At 29.7% G+C, this 18,330-nt stretch overlaps 1 protein-coding gene across 9 annotated transcripts in view; it reads right to left on the bottom strand.

Annotated features, from left to right (window-relative positions):
• LOC145254893 (sodium-independent sulfate anion transporter-like) overlaps nucleotides 1-18,330 on the bottom strand; it is a 635,989-nt gene that overhangs the window by 585,932 nt on the left and 31,727 nt on the right. For all 9 annotated transcript variants that reach the window (XR_013863830.1, XM_080113811.1, XM_080113816.1 and 6 more), the window contains exons 2-3: nucleotides 4,698-4,857; nucleotides 346-448 (exon numbers count right to left, since the gene is read on the bottom strand). Coding sequence is in view for 8 of the 9 variants with exons in the window: in XM_080113811.1 (XP_079969937.1) it covers nucleotides 346-448; nucleotides 4,698-4,843 (249 nt within the window). In the remaining variant the exon portion in view is untranslated. The remainder of the gene's footprint in view (nucleotides 1-345; nucleotides 449-4,697; nucleotides 4,858-18,330) is intronic.

An 18,330-nucleotide genomic window follows, 5' to 3' on the forward strand; every position in this document is an offset into this window, starting at 1 on the left:
ATCGTGGCGAAACAAGTACTGGCAGAAAGTGGGAAGCTTAACTGGCCTGCAGCCAGACGTTCATTTCTGCACCTGCGTGAACTCATTCATTTATCTATCCATTTCTGCAAGTCAACTTTTTAATTGACATCACTAAATTTTAACGCTTTTCACTTCTTGTCGCGTCATAGCGTTGTGGTAAGATGTCAGGTTTTCTTTCACTTTCTTTTCCGCCTTCACGTCACAGGTTCGAGCCTGCCTTCCTTCTACCTCTTTTTTTTTTTGTTCAACACACACCTCCAAACACCCGGGCAATGCTGGGCACCCATGCTAGTAAATAATAAAGAAAAAAAAAACGCTACTCACCTGTGGTGGCAAATCAGCAATTCTCGCATAGGCTAATCCTTGGGGAATGACTGTCATAGCTACAGTCATACCAGCAATAAAATCACACTGGAAAAATTGCCAACTGAAAAGACAGATCAAATATATAAATACACTACACATACCCATGACATGCTGGGTTATAAATATTAACACTATTCGATTATGATCTCATTGAAAAATTCATAAACTTTAGCATATTTTGAAGACATTTTTTGCATAACTAAAAATAAAATTCTTCATTTTATTTTTAAGAAAATTGCTTCAAACAAGGCATAAAACCACTTAATGTACAGAGTTAAAAAGAAAAAAAGAAAAAAAAAGATAATTATTGCAAAGTCAAGAGATTCCTATTGACAAGATTATAGGTAGCTGACAAACAGTTAACCGGAAAAGATTTCCACAAATGTAAAGTTCTTGGAAAGAAGCTACTGGAATAGGAAACAGTGAATTGATGAAGACCACTGTAAGAAAGGAAGCAAGAAATTCTGAAAACCCCATGTTATAATAGTAGTTATTAAAAAGACTGAGTAACATTACGTCTGTGAGAGAAAAGTTGCAGAGAAGAAAAAAGCATGTAAATTAGATGACATAACTACACACACACACACACACACACACACACACACACAAGCATTATATCCATATACACATAATGTCACTTCACCAGACATACATTTTTATGCTCATTTCAAAAAGATTACAGCTTTATTAACAATACATGCATAGGATTGTTTCAGACGATTACTGTTATTCAAATATATAGTATTTTCTACATGTGTATTTTTTATCATTATAACACCAGGGCACCTCTTAGCCAAAAATATGCATAAAACCCAAAAAGAAACAAAGATTATATCAACTTATAGTCAGTTTGATACATTCACCAACAGTTCGATACATTCACTTAATTCAGCATGTCAAGATGAGAGAAAAATTTGGCATTAAATATATATGCTCTGTATGGAAAATCGGTAAAACAGAACTAACAAAAAAACAAGATCACTGCTATTAACCAATTAGCTATGCCTGTGATAACATACAACTTTGGTATTGGAATTGTCGACTGACCACATAAACAGACTCTAAAACATGGAAAATGTGGATATTGTACAGAATAACATACAAAAATCAGCATAGGCTGTATCTGCCCAGAGGAGCAGGAGGTATGGGTTTCTCAAAGATTGACCATCAGCATGGTGAGTACTGAATGATATATCTGATGAGCTCCCAAAATTAAAACCTCAAAATGGTGCACCAACAAAACGAAACAGGATAATGAAACATGATAATGAAACAAGATGGTGCACCAACATCATGAAACAAGATAACGAAACAACATCATGAACAAGATAATGAAACATGATAATGAAACATGATAATGAAACATGATAATGAAACAAGATAATGAAACATGATAATGAAACAAGATAATGAAACATGATAATGAAACAAGATAATGAAACATAATAATGAAACAAGATAATGAAACATGATAATGAAACAAGATAATGAAACATGATAATGAAACAAGATAATGAAACAAGATAATGAAACATGATAATGAAACAAGATAATGAAACATGATAATGAAACATAATAATGAAACATGATAATGAAACATAATAATGAAACATGATAATGAAACATAATAATGAAACAAGATAATGAAACAAGATAATGAAACAAGATAATGAAACATGATAATGAAACATAATAATGAAACAAGATAATGAAACATAATAATGAAACATGATAATGAAACAAGATAATGAAACAAGATAATGAAATATGATAATGAAACATAATAATGAAACATAATAATGAAGCATGATAATGAAACAAGATGGTGCACAAACTTCATAAAACAAGATAATGAAACAACATCATGAAACAGGATAATGAAACAAGATAATGAAACATGATAATGAAACATAATAATGAAACAAGATGGTGCACCAACATCATGAAACAAGATAATGAAACATAATAATGAAACATGATAATGAAACATGATAATGAAACATGATAATGAAACATAATAATGAAACATGATAATGAAACATGATAATGAAACATGATAATGAAACATAATAATGAAACATGATAATGAAACATGATAATGAAACATGATAATGAAACAAGATAATGAAACATGATAATGAAACATAATAATGAAACATGATAATGAAACATGATAATGAAACATAATAATGAAACATGATAATGAAACATAATAATGAAACATGATAATGAAACATAATAATGAAACATGATAATGAAACATGATAATGAAACATGATAATGAAACATGATAATGAAACAAGATAATGAAACATGATAATGAAACATAATAATGAAACATGATAATGAAACAAGATAATGAAATATGATAATGAAACATGATAATGAAACATAATAATGAAGCATGATAATGAAACAAGATGGTGCACAAACTTCATAAAACAAGATAATGAAACAACATCATGAAACAGGATAATGAAACAAGATAATGAAACATGATAATGAAACATAATAATGAAACAAGATGGTGCACCAACATCATGAAACAAGATAATGAAACATAATAATGAAATATGATAATGAAACATAATAATGAAACAAGATGGTGCACCAACATCATGAAACAAGATAATGAAACATAATAATGAAATATGATAATGAAACATAATAATGAAGCATGATAATGAAGCAGGATAATGAAACAAGATAATGAAACATGATAATGAAACATGATAATGAAACATGATAATGAAACATGATGGTGTACCAACATCATAAAACAAGATAACGAAACAACATCATGAAACATAATAATTAAACATGACAATGAAACAAGATAATGAAACATAATAATGAAACATGATAATGAAACAAGATAATGAAACATGATAATGAAACAAGATGGTGCACCAACATCATGAAACAAGATATTTAAACATGATAATGAAAAATAATAATGAAACAAGATGGTGCACCAACATCATGAAACAAGATAATGAAACATGATAATGAAACAAGATAATGAAACAAGATAATGAAACAAGATAATAAAATGTGATAATGAAACAAGATAATGAAATGTGATAATGAAAGAAGATGGTGCACCAACATCATGAAACAAGATAATGAAAGAAGATGGTGCAACAACATCATGAAACAAGATAATGAAACATAATAATGAAACATAATAATGAAACAAGATAATGAAACAAGATCATGAAACATAATAATGAAACAAGATAATGAAACAAGATGGTGCACCAACATCATGCAACAAGATAATGAAACAACATCATGAAACAGGATGATGACCAATTCTGTTAAGAAAATGAGTGGTATAAGCAATGAAAATAAGTGTAGATTCTGCTACACATAAGTTGAGAGTGTAAGGCGGCTAATATACAATGCAACACAATGGCGTGTGTAAATATCTCCACTGGACAATCTGTAAAAAGTTGAATATCGAATGCTGCAGCAAGTCCTGTAAACATGTTTACCAGAAAGAATAGTCAAAAATAAATCATACAGCTGTATACCAAGAAAACAGAGCTGTAAAATCTGACATAGTGATATGGAACAATAAAGAGAAAGAAGCAACCTTAGCAGAAGTTAGTATCTCCGATGATTCTGGGTTAATCAGAGCTGAGAGGGGAAAAGATAACGAAATACCAAGGTCTTATGTATGACATGAAAAAATAACGAAATACCAAGGTCTTATGTATGACATGAAAAAATAACGACATACCAAGGTCTTATGTATGACATGAAAAAATAACGAAATACCAAGGTCTTATGTATGACATGAAAAAATAACGAAATACCAAGGTCTTATGTATGACATGAAAAAATAACGAAATACCAAGGTCTTATGTATGACATGAAAAAATAACAAAATACCAAGGTCTTTTGTATGACATGAAAAAATAACAAAATACCAAGGTCTTATGTATGACATGAAAAAATAACAAAATACCAAGGTCTTATGTATGACATGAAAAAATAACAAAATACCAAGGTCTTATGTATGGCATGAAAAAATAACAAAATACCAAGGTCTTATGTATGAAACATAAAAAGAAACTGGAATCTTAGGAAGATCTCTATCATTCCAGTAATTATAGGAGCAACTGGGCTCATGAAAAAGAATTTCAACAACTACCTTGGCAAATATACCAAGTGCAAGAGAGATTCAAACAATTACACTTAAAGGGACGGTCAGAATCTTATAAAGATTTCTTAGTTGATTCCAACTCTGATAAGTAAATTTGTTTTTCTTTCAAACTGAAAAATAAAATCTATTTCATACTTACGAATAATTTGGAAACCATTGGACAATAGGAAACTTCTTTTTGAGATACAATTTAATTTTCTCTTTTTTAAACAGATGCTGAAGTCGATTTCCTTCTGGTGCAAGATTTGCAGCAGGAATTAATTGTAGTGATTCTTGTTCAGTCATTATCTAGAAATAAGCTAAAAACAAGATTTACATTTAAATAAAGTTCATAAAAGATAAAAAAGCAATATCTTTCTAAGTAGCATATATAGTAAAGAATTTTAAAAAGTTTGGTTATAGATATCAGTACAACACTATTGGAACATTCTGTAGAGATTTCAATGTTCACAATGTTAAACAGCTAGTCCACTCAAATAAAACAGATGAAGAGAGATTCTGTCAGGATTTCTCCCTTGCTTATGATCCAACGTGATGCTGATGGACAATTTGCAAGTCTTCTAGATCTTTTGCTAACTGTTCTGTGTCAACAACGTGGTTAATAGAGTAGCTGGAACCAACTTGTTTGTGTTCAAGTTGAGTGCAGAGAGGTTGAAAGGTTTTAAACTTGTTGACTTTGATTCACAGATGCATTGCACCTGAGTGCTTGCAGGGGTCACAAAGCAGGTCAGTGCAGCAAAACACAAACCATGTTCTCTCCCAGCTTAAATAAATGATTAATTCCACGCTGTACTAAGGAAGGCTAGAGATAAAAATACCTTAGGTAGGATAAATTTTCCGAATTAGCACAAACATGGATTTATTTTATCTACCGTAGAAGTCAGAAGAACTTTATTTAAGTAATATACTTAATATCTACAATTACCATATGCTCGCTTGTATTAATAAAGAGGCCTCATTGATATCTCCACCAAACCACTAGATATAGCTTATAATTAACTATTACTATAATTGTGACTGAAATCTACAGTGATCTTAGCTGTGTCACTGGAACTATTTTCTGTATAGATACAATGTTTTGTCCCTGACCTTAATGACTGCCTATAAATACGAATTCCGAATCACCACGTAATAATTGTTTCTCTTTACCTCCAAGACGACTGCCTTTGTCTAACCTGCATGCTAAATAGGGAAAAAAGAAAGAATTTTTTTTTCCCAAGCTAAAACATTACTTGAAACTCTAAATCGTAATTAAACTCTACTGTATTCTGTAAGTTAATAACCCCGTCCCTTGAAAGCTAACAAATTGCTCTCCCCTCTAGCTGCCACTAAAACTCTACATTACACATGCCTTAGTAGTGGAATCCTTAGCCTCCAGCTCCTAACCTTCACATGTTAATCGCCTAACAGTCATCACTAAACATCTATACATTTCTACCTCTAAGACATGCATTAGAGTTCATTCTTATCCAGTTTGGTACATACCAGCCAAAGTATGCACTCAGATGCAAAGCGATCTTCATTAGATGACAATGCCTCTTCCTAGATGGTTTTGCAACGATCAATACAAAACAAAATCCGATTCTCCCTGTTATGCAAAACGCTCGATGACTCTTAAATGAAAACTGAAATTATCTTTCTTCAATAGTAGAAACACACTAACACCGACAACTTCTATCTATTCGCATCTACTGAAAACTTGCCCAAATATCTATTTACTTAATTATACATACGGAATACGCCATGACTTCAAATTTACCTCCAGTTATACCCATACTGTACTGCACCTACATCTTAACCCTCCTGTAATCTAAAATATACAGTGGCTGGCCAAAATTCTTAGCTCAATTCCTAATACCTACTCACACTATAACGTTATCCTGTACCTAAATTCACATATAAATTTTTTTAAAAAATGTAAAAATCTAAAGGTAAAAGTCTTAATCCACACGAACGCCTTTCTAAGAAGCCTGCTCATATAGTTGCTTCCACTGCATGAATTAGTTTTTGTTTTTTTTCTCCTTAGTAACAATGAAATAGCAATGTCCCTAAATCACTTTGAGGAGTGTAACTAGTCATTAGATATAACCTCTACAAACTAACTCTGTAACATTAACTAACCACTTGAGATCGCAGAAATACCTGGATTAGGACCCAGGCGTTGAGCAAACCCTCTCAGGGCTGATGGACCCAGTAGATCTTCCCAGATCATCCGTCTAGGAGAAGGAAAACTCTGAAACTAAACCTAAGGGGAGGGAGGCCTCTCCAGTCTTGGATGACAACCTTCCTAGAGCAGGTGACTCAAACAAATTACCGGCCTGCAAACCTAAACTGCTTAAGGAGTAGATAGACAGAGCCTATCGCCCGGCTTCCATACTCCTTCTTTGCCTATTAGTCAGGCGCAGAGACGTTTGGACGTGTGACCTTTGAACGTCCTTGACCCCTGATCGCGGCCCAGTTATGATCTGCACCCTGGTCGGTGCAGTTATGATATGTCGACTGGGCAACCAGGTCTGCCAACCGTTAGTACGTCGCGTCACCCAGTGAGTTCTTCGTTAAGGCGTTGGGGATTCTTCTCGGATGCTCAGTCCTCAAGGCCTGTCCTCCGTGGATCGTCTAGTTATTCTGGGTGTTCGTTGACGGATACGGTGTCACAAATGGCAAATAAAGAATGTACATATATAGGGTTCAACGCACATCAGCAACAAAACTCCGGAGGTTGGTTAATATAATATATATTTCGGAAATTCATAAAAGAAGTATTTACAATATATACATAGAGTTGACAATTAATTCAAGCAAGCAGTTAGTTCTACAACTGAGCTTCTGTTGTTGAAATACCTGGTCGGTATTGCGGACTTTGCGTAATTCTCATTAAGTAATCTACACGTTATAAGCGTTGAGTTATCAGGCAACAAGCGAGGGGGAGAGAGAGAGAGGTGATTCTGCCGAGACTTATCTCTCTTCTTCTGACTCTTACTACTCTTCACTTCACTCGGTTTTTCACTTCTACTGACTTAATCTCTAATTTTTCATTTCTTTTATAATACAATTATGGAATGATGACGACACCCATGTTCGTCATCGACCAATCAAATTGCTTGATTATAATTCGACGGGGCCTTTTCTCATTGGTTGATTATACTTCGACAGGGCCCTTTTTCATTGGTCCATTTCCAAAATTGGTTTGACTCCTCTCTTAATTAACGCCCAACTTACACGTTGTATTAATTAACTCCTCCCTGGCTTACTAATGGAATTTTTCATATACCGGAAAATTATTTTTCCTTTGACTTAAAGCAAATCACGCGATTTTATTTGTTTTAAAATTATCTATTGATCTCACCTTTCGCTTTGATAATTCAAAGGGATTTTAGTTTATCTTTGAATTAAGTTCTGGTTGTCGGCCATTTTATTATATCAGACATTTTGTTTACGTCAAAAGACCAAGAATGCATTTGTCGCTTTGAACTTATCGGCAACACATTTTCCCATCCGAGCAAAAATATTCATAAATTCCCTTTTTTCGTTCGACCTGATTCACCAAATGACAATTCTCGATACGTTATCTTATTGTTTTGAAATTTCGGACAATTCATTTTTTTTCCTCTTCTTTGTTCTAAACATAATGCCGAGTCACTGCGTGTGTTTCTCTTAGATCAAAAACAGCCCGACTTTTCAACTTGTCAAATTCACAGGTCAACTTTGGCTCAGTTTTGCCAATTGCGGGTGTGAAATCCCCACCCCTCCGGCTACTGTACACTATGATTTCGGCCATTGGAGATCAAACGCCTGTGTATTTTGGCTAACATATTTTATGCATTCTTTTTCGCTTTTGATGTCTAGAATGTGATTCAACTTTTCGCTACAAAGGCACTCTTGTCGCCACTATTTCAACAACAGACTTAGCTCAGAATTTATTCACAAATAAAAATTAATAATAATTTTTATTCCTTCAACCCGATTATCGTCCGGGAACAAAAAATTACTTTCAACCAAAAGAAACGTCACATCAACCCTACCGGTCTGATGTGGCCTCTCTTTAGTGTTACAATCAAAGTGATTCAACAAAACACTCAGTGGTAGATCTTGTTTCTTGACTAGGGCAATGAACGCCGTTTCCCCCACTCCCGACACATCCCACCCCTCAAAACTGGGCTCTTGAGAGTGCTTGAGTACCACACATGGCTGTGCAATTAGATTGGGTTGGCCTTCTGATTGGTTGAGGGTACCGGATTGACAGTTCCTGGCTGCTGTTTCCAACTGGTAGTATAGGTGCCCTAACTCTTTGGTAGTGCTTAGAGTGGCTGCTCCATCAACAGTTGTATAATATCGGGATGTTTGTAGTGCCATGTCGCGCATGGAAAGGGACCCTGCACTCATCCCCGATGGGCTTTCCTGAGGCCACAGTCCTAGTTGTAGAAAGGTCAGCTGATGGTCTACTTGTGTTGCATGTCTGATACCCTGCATAACCTCTTGTTCAGCTCCCCCTCACCTAACTGAAACTCTTTAAAAACATGATGACAGTAAAATAAGCTTAAACCAGGCTTAGGGACAAACAAATCCAACTTGCCTCCTCCCTTGAGGCTTGCATTCACGAACATCCGACTCTGCCGTAAGGACTGACAGACATATGCATGGACTTGGAGTCTACATTCGTAACACCCTACCTTGACTAGAGAAACAAACCTAGAATCGGACGATCAAGCCTTTATGTGCTTTAGACTATATTATACAACATAACATTAGCTACTTTTATTTTCTCTACCACTCTCTCTCAACCCAGGACTGCACCATAATAAACAAAATCTCTGACAACATAGACACAGCACTCTCCCTTGACACTAGTGCACAAATAAATGTATTTGGTGACTTTAATGTCCACCACAAAAACTGGCTGGGATTCTCTACTTACACAGATGCAGCAGGCAACACAACACATAGCTTCGCTATATATCACTCCCTATCACAAATGGTTACGTTTCCAACCCGTTTCCCTGACCATCAAGAACAACACGCATCACTTCTAGATCTGTTTCTGACCACAGTTCCCGATGATTGTATAACAAATGCTGACAGCCCACTTGGGAACGCTGATCATGCAGTGATAATGGTCAAAATCGCCCTAAACTCTAGATTCAAAACTGAAGAGCCAGTGCTCAAAACAACGAGATATTATAAAAAGGCTGATGGAAAGCCATCAGAAATCTTATCAGAGATGCCCCATGGGGAAATATTTTTTCTCTTCCTGCTGAACAGTGCGCATATGAGACCACTGAATGGTTCAAAACAGCAATTGAAGCACACGTTCCCATGCGGAAATTTTATAGCAAGCCCCACTCTCCCCAATAGTTTACTTCTACTTGCGCAACTGCTATTGCTTAAAGGCAGCATGCATACCGTAGATTTAACCAACATAAGTCCAGTTCAAACAGACAGAAGTATATAGAAGCTAGAAGTAACGTTAAGAAAGAAATAGCGACAGCTAAGAGAGAATTTACTGAAACCACAAAAAAATGCACCGAAGCACAAAAATTAGGAACTCGTGACTTCTGGAAAATCTACAACAGTGTAGTAAATAATGGGCAATCAACAATTCCCCCACCAACCAACAATCAAGAGATTGGTTGCTCAGCAACCAACAAGGCTAATATGCTTGCCAGTCGGTTTGCCTCAAACTCCACACTGGATTCTTCCAACCACCTCCTGCCTGACTTTCCTTTGAAGACAGACACCACGCTAGACGATCTAAAAATCACCCCTGCTCAGGTGCATGCTATCATAAAAAACCTTGATACTTCAAAAGCATGTGGACCAGATCTTATCCCAGCTGTGCTATTAAAAAAGTGCTCAACCGAAGTAACTCCAGTTCTCTCCAAACTCTATAACAAATGCCTTAATGAATCTTGCTTCCGGGCTGTTGGAAAACTGCTTCTGTGGTACCACTATTCAAGAATTCTGGCGAAAGAACTGACCTATCAAATTATCGCCCATTAACCTCCTCCCACTTTTTGCCAAAATATTAGAGACCACAATTAACCATGCTCTAGTCTGTCACCTTACAGATACTAAACTTCTGACTGACAAACAATATGGATTTAGACAAGTCCGTTCCACAGCAGACATCCTCACTGTAATCTCTGAATGTATATACCAGTAACTGGACACAGCAGGGGAGGGCAGAGCGGTAGCTCTAGATATATCTAAGGCTTTTGACAGGGTGTGGCATGAGGGTCTTCTCAGGAAAATTAGATCATATGGTATCACTGGTAGACTACTTAACATAATTAAATCCTTCTTAGATAAGAGAAAAATCCAGGTTGTCCTCGACGGTCGTACATCTAAACAGTGTGATATGAATGCAGGAGTGTCTCAGGGGTCTATCCTTGGACCTCTATTGTTCGTAATATTCATTAATGAATAGCCTCCCCGACAAAATTGCCTCTGAGATGGGTATATATGCTGATGACACCACACTCTATAACAGGCATGACAGGAAAACAAATGAACACATATCTACAGAAATGGCAAAAACACTAGAGGATGACCTCCAATCTGTAGTGGAATGTGGATAAAAATGGATGGTCACATTCAATGCTGCCAAGACTAAACTGGTTTCCTTCCTACAAGAAACCTTTTCTGCCACCAATAGCAATGGCCAGTGACTCTTTATCTGAGAGTACATCTTTCAAACTGCTTGGCCTAAAGTTCACAGGAAACATGAGTTGGAACAATTACATTGAAAGTATTGCCAGAGAACGGAGGGAAATGTATAAACAAATAGAGAGAAATATATAAATAAATGGAGAGAAATGCATAATATATGGAGAGAAATATATAATTAAATGGAGAGAAATATATATAACTGGACAGACATATATAAATAAATGGAGTGAAATATATATAAAAATTGGGAGAAAGTAATAAAAAAAATGGAGTTAAATATATAGTTAAATGGGGATAAATATATAAGTAAATGGAGGAAAATAAATAAGTAAATGGAGAGAAATACATAAATAAAGGGAGATAAATATATAAATAAGCGACCAAATAAACAAATGGAGAGAAATATATAAATAAATGGAGGAAAATGACTAAATGGAGAAAAATATATAACTAAATGGAGAGAAATATATGAATAAATTGAGAGAAATATATAAATAAATTGAGAGAAATAAATAAATAATTGGAGAGGAATAAATAAGTAAATGGAGAGGAATAAATAAGTAAATGGAGAGAAATATATAAATAAATGGAGAGAAATATAAATAAATTGAGAGAAATATATAAATAAATTGAGAGAAATATATAAATAAATTGAGAGAAATATATAAATAAATGGAGAGAAATATATAAATAAATGGAGAGAAATATATAAATAAATGGAGAGAAATATATGAACAAATGGAGGAAAATAAATAAATAAATAAATAGAGAGAAATCAATCAATGGGGATAAATATATAAATAAATGGAGCACACTATATAAATAACTGAAGGAAAATAAATAAATGGAGATAATAATGTAGATAAATGTATAAACAAATAGAGACAAATATATAAATATATGAATATATATAACTATATGAAGGGACATATATAATATATGGAGAGAAATATATAATTGAATGGAGAGAAATATATAAATAAATGGAGAGAAATATATACATAAATGGAGAGAAATATATACATAAATGGAGAGAAATAAATAAATAAATGGAGAGAAATATATAACTAAATGGAGAGAAATATATAACTAAATGGAGATGAATATATAATAAACTGGGGAGAAATATACGAATAAATAAAGACACATAAATAAATAAATGAAGATAAATATATAGTTAAATGGATATAAACATATAAGAAAATGGAGAGAAATATATAAATACATCAAGGAAAATAAATAAATGGAGAGAAATATATGAATAAATGGAGAGAAATATATAATTAAATGGAGAGAATTAAATAAATAAATGGAGATAATTATATAGTTAAATGGAGATAAATATATAAGAAAATGGAGAGAAATATAGACATAAATGGAGACAAAAATAAATGGAGAGAAATATATAAATAAATTGAGGAAAATAAATAAATTGAGAGAAATATATAATTAAATGGAGAGAAATATATAAATAAATGCAGAGAAATATATAAATACATGCAGAGAAATATATAAAAAACTGGAGAGAACTAAATACTTAAATGGAGAGAAATATATAATTAAATGGAGAGAAATATATAATTACATTCAGAGAAATATATAATAAACTGGAGATGAATATATAATTAAATGGGCAGAAATATATACGTAAATGGAGAGAAATATATGAATAAATGTAGAGAAATATATAAATAAATGGAGACAAATATATAACTAAATGTAGTGAAATATTAAATACATAGAGAGAAATATATAAAAAGATGGAGAGAAATATATAAATTACTAGAGACAATAATATAAATAAATGGAGAGAAATATATAAATAAATGAAGAGAAATAAATAAATAAATGGAGATAAATATATAGTTAAATGGTGATAAATATATAAGCAAATGGAGAGAAATATATGAATATATGAAGGAAATAAATAAATGGAGAGAAATATAGAAATAAACAGAGAGAAATATATAAATACATGGAGAGAAACATAATTAAATGGAGAGAAATATATAGTTAAATGGGGAGAAATATATAATTAAATGGATAGAAATATATAATTCATGGAGAGAAATATATGAATAAACAGAGAGAAATATATACATAAATGAAGGAAATAAATAAATGGAGAGAAATATAAAATAAATAGAAAGAAATATATAAATACATGGAGAGAAACATAATTAAATGGAGAGAAATATATAGTAAAATGGGGAGAAATATATAATTTATGGAGAGAAATATATAATTAAATGGAGAGAAATATATAATTTATGGAGAGAAATATATAAATAAACGGAGAGAAATATATAAATATATGGAGAGAAATGTATACATAAAATGAGGACAATAAATAACTGGATTGAAATATAAAATAATATGGAGAAAAATATGTAAATACATGTAGAGAAATATATACATAAATGGAGATAAATACATAAATAGATGGAGAGAAATATATAAATAAATGGAGATAAATACATAAATAGATGGAGAGAAATATATAAATAAATGGAGATAAATACATAAATAGATGGAGAGAAATATATAAAAAGATGGAGAGAAATATATAAATACATGGAGGAACATAAAGAAGTAAATTGAGAGAAATACATAATTCAATGAAGGAAAATAAACGCATAAATGGATAAAGATAATGAAATAAATGGAGACAAATATATAATTAAATTGAGAAAAATATATAATTAAATGGAGATGAATATACAATTAAATGGGAAGAAATATATCAATAAATGTAGAGAAATATATCAATAAATGGAGAGAAATATATAATTAAATGGAGAGAAATATATAATTAAATAGAGAGAAATATATAATTAAATAGAGAGAAATATATAATTAAATGGAGTGAAATATATAATTTAATGCAGATAAATAAATAAATAAATGGAGGAAAACAAATTAATAAATGGAGAGAAAAACAAATAAATAGAGCTCACTATATAGTTAAATGGAGATAACTATATAAGTAAATTGAGAGAAAAATATAAATAAATGGAGAGAAATATATAATTAAATGCAGATAATGCAGATATATAAGTAAATGAATAAATATAGGAAAATAAATAAATGGAGAGGGATAGAAATCAAATGGAGGAAAACAAACAAATAAATGGGGATAAATATATAAGTAAATGAAGGAAAATAAATAAATGGAGAAAAATATAAAAATAAGTAGAGAGAATATATAAATAAATGGAGACAAAAATATAAATAAATCGAGAGAAAAATATAAATACATCGAAAGAGATATTTAAATAAATGGAGAGAACGAAATGCTTAAATGGAGAGCAGTATATAATTAAATCGAGAGAAATATATCAAATGGAGGAAAATAAATAAATGGAGATAAATATAGAAATAAATGCAGCAAAATATATTAATAAACTGAGGAAAATAAATAAACGGAGAGAAATATATAAATAAATTGAGAGTAATATATAAATAAATAGAGAGAAATATATAATTTAATGGACAGAAATATATAAATAGATGGAGAGAAATATATTAATAAATGGAGAGAAACACATAAATAGATGGAGATAAATATATAAATACAGGTGGTAGAAATACATAAATAAATAGAGGAAAATAAATAAATACATGGAGCGAAATAAAAAATGGAGATAAATATATAATAAAATCGAGGGAAATAAATAAATGGAGAGAAATATATAAATAAATGGAGAGAAATACATAATTAAATGGAGAAAAATAAATAAATAGAGGGAAAAAAAATAAATGGAGTAATATATAATTAAATAGTGACAATATAAATAAATGGAGAGAAATATATAAATAAATGGACAGAATGATATCATTACATGAAGAGAAATATATCATTAAATAGAGGGAAATATATAATTATATGTAGGGAAATATATAATTAAATGGAGAGAAATATATTCATAAATAGAGACACATATATAATAAATGGAGAGAAATATACAAATAAATGGAGAGAAATAAATAAATAAATAAATGGAGAGAAATATATAAATAAATGGAGAGAAATATATAAATTAATTTAGAGAAATATATAAAGAAATGGAGAGAAATATATAAATAAATGGAGAGAAATATATAAATTAATGGAGAGAAATATATAAATTAATGGAGAGAAATATATAAATTAATGGAGAGAAATATATAAATTAACGGAGAGAAATATATAAATTAATGGAGAGAAATATATAAATTAACGGAGAGAAATATATAAATAAATGGAGAGAAATATATAAATTAACGGAGAGAAATATATAAATTAATGGAGAGAAATACATAAATAAATGGAGAGAAATATATAAATTAATGGAGAGAAATATATAAATAAATGGAGAGAAATATATAAATTAACGGAGAGTAATATATAAATTAACGGAGAGAAATATATAAAGAAATGGAGAGAAATATATGAATTAACGGAGAGAAATATATAAATTAACGGAGAGAAATATATAAAGAAATGGAGAGAATTATATAAATTAACGGAGAGAAATATATAAATTAACGGAGAGAAATATATAAATAAATGGAGAGAAATATATAAATTAACGGAGAGAAATATATAAATTAATGGAGAGAAATATATAAATAAATGGAGAGAAATATATAAATAAATGGAGAGAAATATATAAATAAATGGAGAGAAATATATAAATTAATGGAGAGAAATATATAAATTAACGGAGAGAAATATATAAATTAATGGAGAGAAATATATAAATTAATGGAGAGAAATATATAAATTAATGGAGAGAAATATAGAAATAAATGGAGAGAAATATATAAATTAATTTAGAGAAATATATAAAGAAATGGAGAGAAATATATAAAGAAATGGAAAGAATATATAAATTAATGGAGAGAAATATATAAAGAAATGGAGAGAAATATATAAATAAATGGAGAGAAATATATAAATTAATGGAGAGAAATATATAAATTAATGGAGAGAAATATATAAATTAATGGAGAGAAATATATAAATTAATGGAGAGAAATATATAAATTAACGGAGAGAAACATATAAATTAATGGAGAGAAATATATAAAGAAATGGAAAGAAATATATAAATTAATGGAGAGAAATATATAAATTAACGTAGAGAAATATATAATTTAATGGAGAGAAATATATAAATTAATGGAGAGAAATATATAAATTAATGTAGAGAAATATATAAATTAACGGAGAGAAATATATAAATTAATGGAGAGAAATATATAAATTAATTTAGAGAAATGTATAAAGAAATGGAGAGAAATATATAAAGAAATGGAGAAAAATATATAAATAAATGGAAAGAAATATATAAATTAATGGAGAGAAATATATAAAGAAATGGAAAGAAATATATAAATTAATGGAGAGAAATATATAAATTAACGGAGAGAAATATATAAATTAATGGAGAGAAATATATAAAGAAATGGAGAGAAATATATAAAGAAATGGAGAGAAATATATAAATAAATGGAGAGAAATATATAAATTAATGGAGAGAAATATATAAATTAATGGAGAGAAATATATAAATTAATGGAGAGAAATATATAAATTAATGGAGAGAAATATATAAATTAACGGAGAGAAATATATAAATTAATGGAGAGAAATATATAAAGAAATGGAAAGAAATATATAAATTAATGTAGAGAAATATATAAATTAACGTAGAGAAATATATAAATTAATGGAGAGAAATATATAAATTAATGGAGAGAAATATATAAATTAACGGAGAGAAATATATAAATTAATGGAGAGAAATACATAAATTAATGGAGAGAAATATATAAATTAACGGAGAGAAATATATAAATTAATGGAGAGAAATATATAAATTAATTTAGAGAAATATATAAAGAAATGGAGAGAAATATATAAAGAAATGGAGAGAAATATATAAATAAATGGAGAGAAATATATAAAGAAATGGAGAGAAATATATACATTAATGGAGAGAAATATATACATAAATGGAGCGAAATATATATAAATACAGATAATGCTGATAATTAAATGCATAACTGTAGGAAAATACATAAATGGAAAGGAATATATAAATAAATGGAGGAAAATAAATAAATAAATGCAGATAAATATATAAGTAAATAGAGAGAAATATTTCAATAAATGAAGAAAATAAATAAATGGAGAAAAATATATAAATAGAGAGAATATATACATAAATGGAGACAAAAATATAAATAAATGGATAGAGAAATATGTAAATAAATTGAGAGAAACAAAAAAATCGGGAGAAAAATATAAATACATCAAGAGAAATATTTAAATAAATAGAGAGAACTAAATGATTAAATGGACAGAAGTATATCATAAAATGGAGAGAAATATATAAATAAATGGAGGAAAATAAATAAATGTAGATAAATATAGAAATAAATGCAGCGAAATATATTAATAAACTGAGGAAAATAAATAAATGGAGAGAAATATATAAATACATAGAAAGAAATATATAATTTAATAGACAGAAATATATAAATAGATGGAGAGAAATGCACTAAAACATTGAGAGAAACACATCAATAGATGGAGAGAAATATATACATCAACGGGGAGAAATATATAAATAAATGGAGGAAAATAAATAAATAAATAAATGGAGGGAAATAAATGAATGGAGAGACATATATAATTAAATGGAGAGAAACATATAATTAAATGGAGAGAAATATATAATTAAATGGAGAGAAATATATAATTAAATGGAGAGAAATATATAATTAAATAGAGAGAAATATATAATTAAATGAAGAGAAATATATAATTAAATGGAGAGAAATATATAATTAAATGGAGAGAAATATATACATAAATGGAGAGAAATATATAATTAAATAGAGAGAAATATATAATTAAATGGAGAGAAATATATAATTAAATGGAGAGAAATATATAATTAAATGGAGAGAAATATATAATTAAATGAAGAGAAACATATAATTCAATGGAGAGAAATATATAATTAAATGGAGAGAAATATATAATTAAATAGAGAGAAATATATAATTAAATGAAGAGAAACATATAATTAAATGGAGAGAAATATATAAGTAAA

The sequence above is a fragment of the Euprymna scolopes genome, chromosome 30 (genome assembly GCF_053919585.1).
Source record: "Euprymna scolopes isolate OS-2025 chromosome 30, ASM5391958v1, whole genome shotgun sequence".
Taxonomy (NCBI): Eukaryota; Metazoa; Mollusca; class Cephalopoda; order Sepiida; family Sepiolidae; genus Euprymna; species Euprymna scolopes.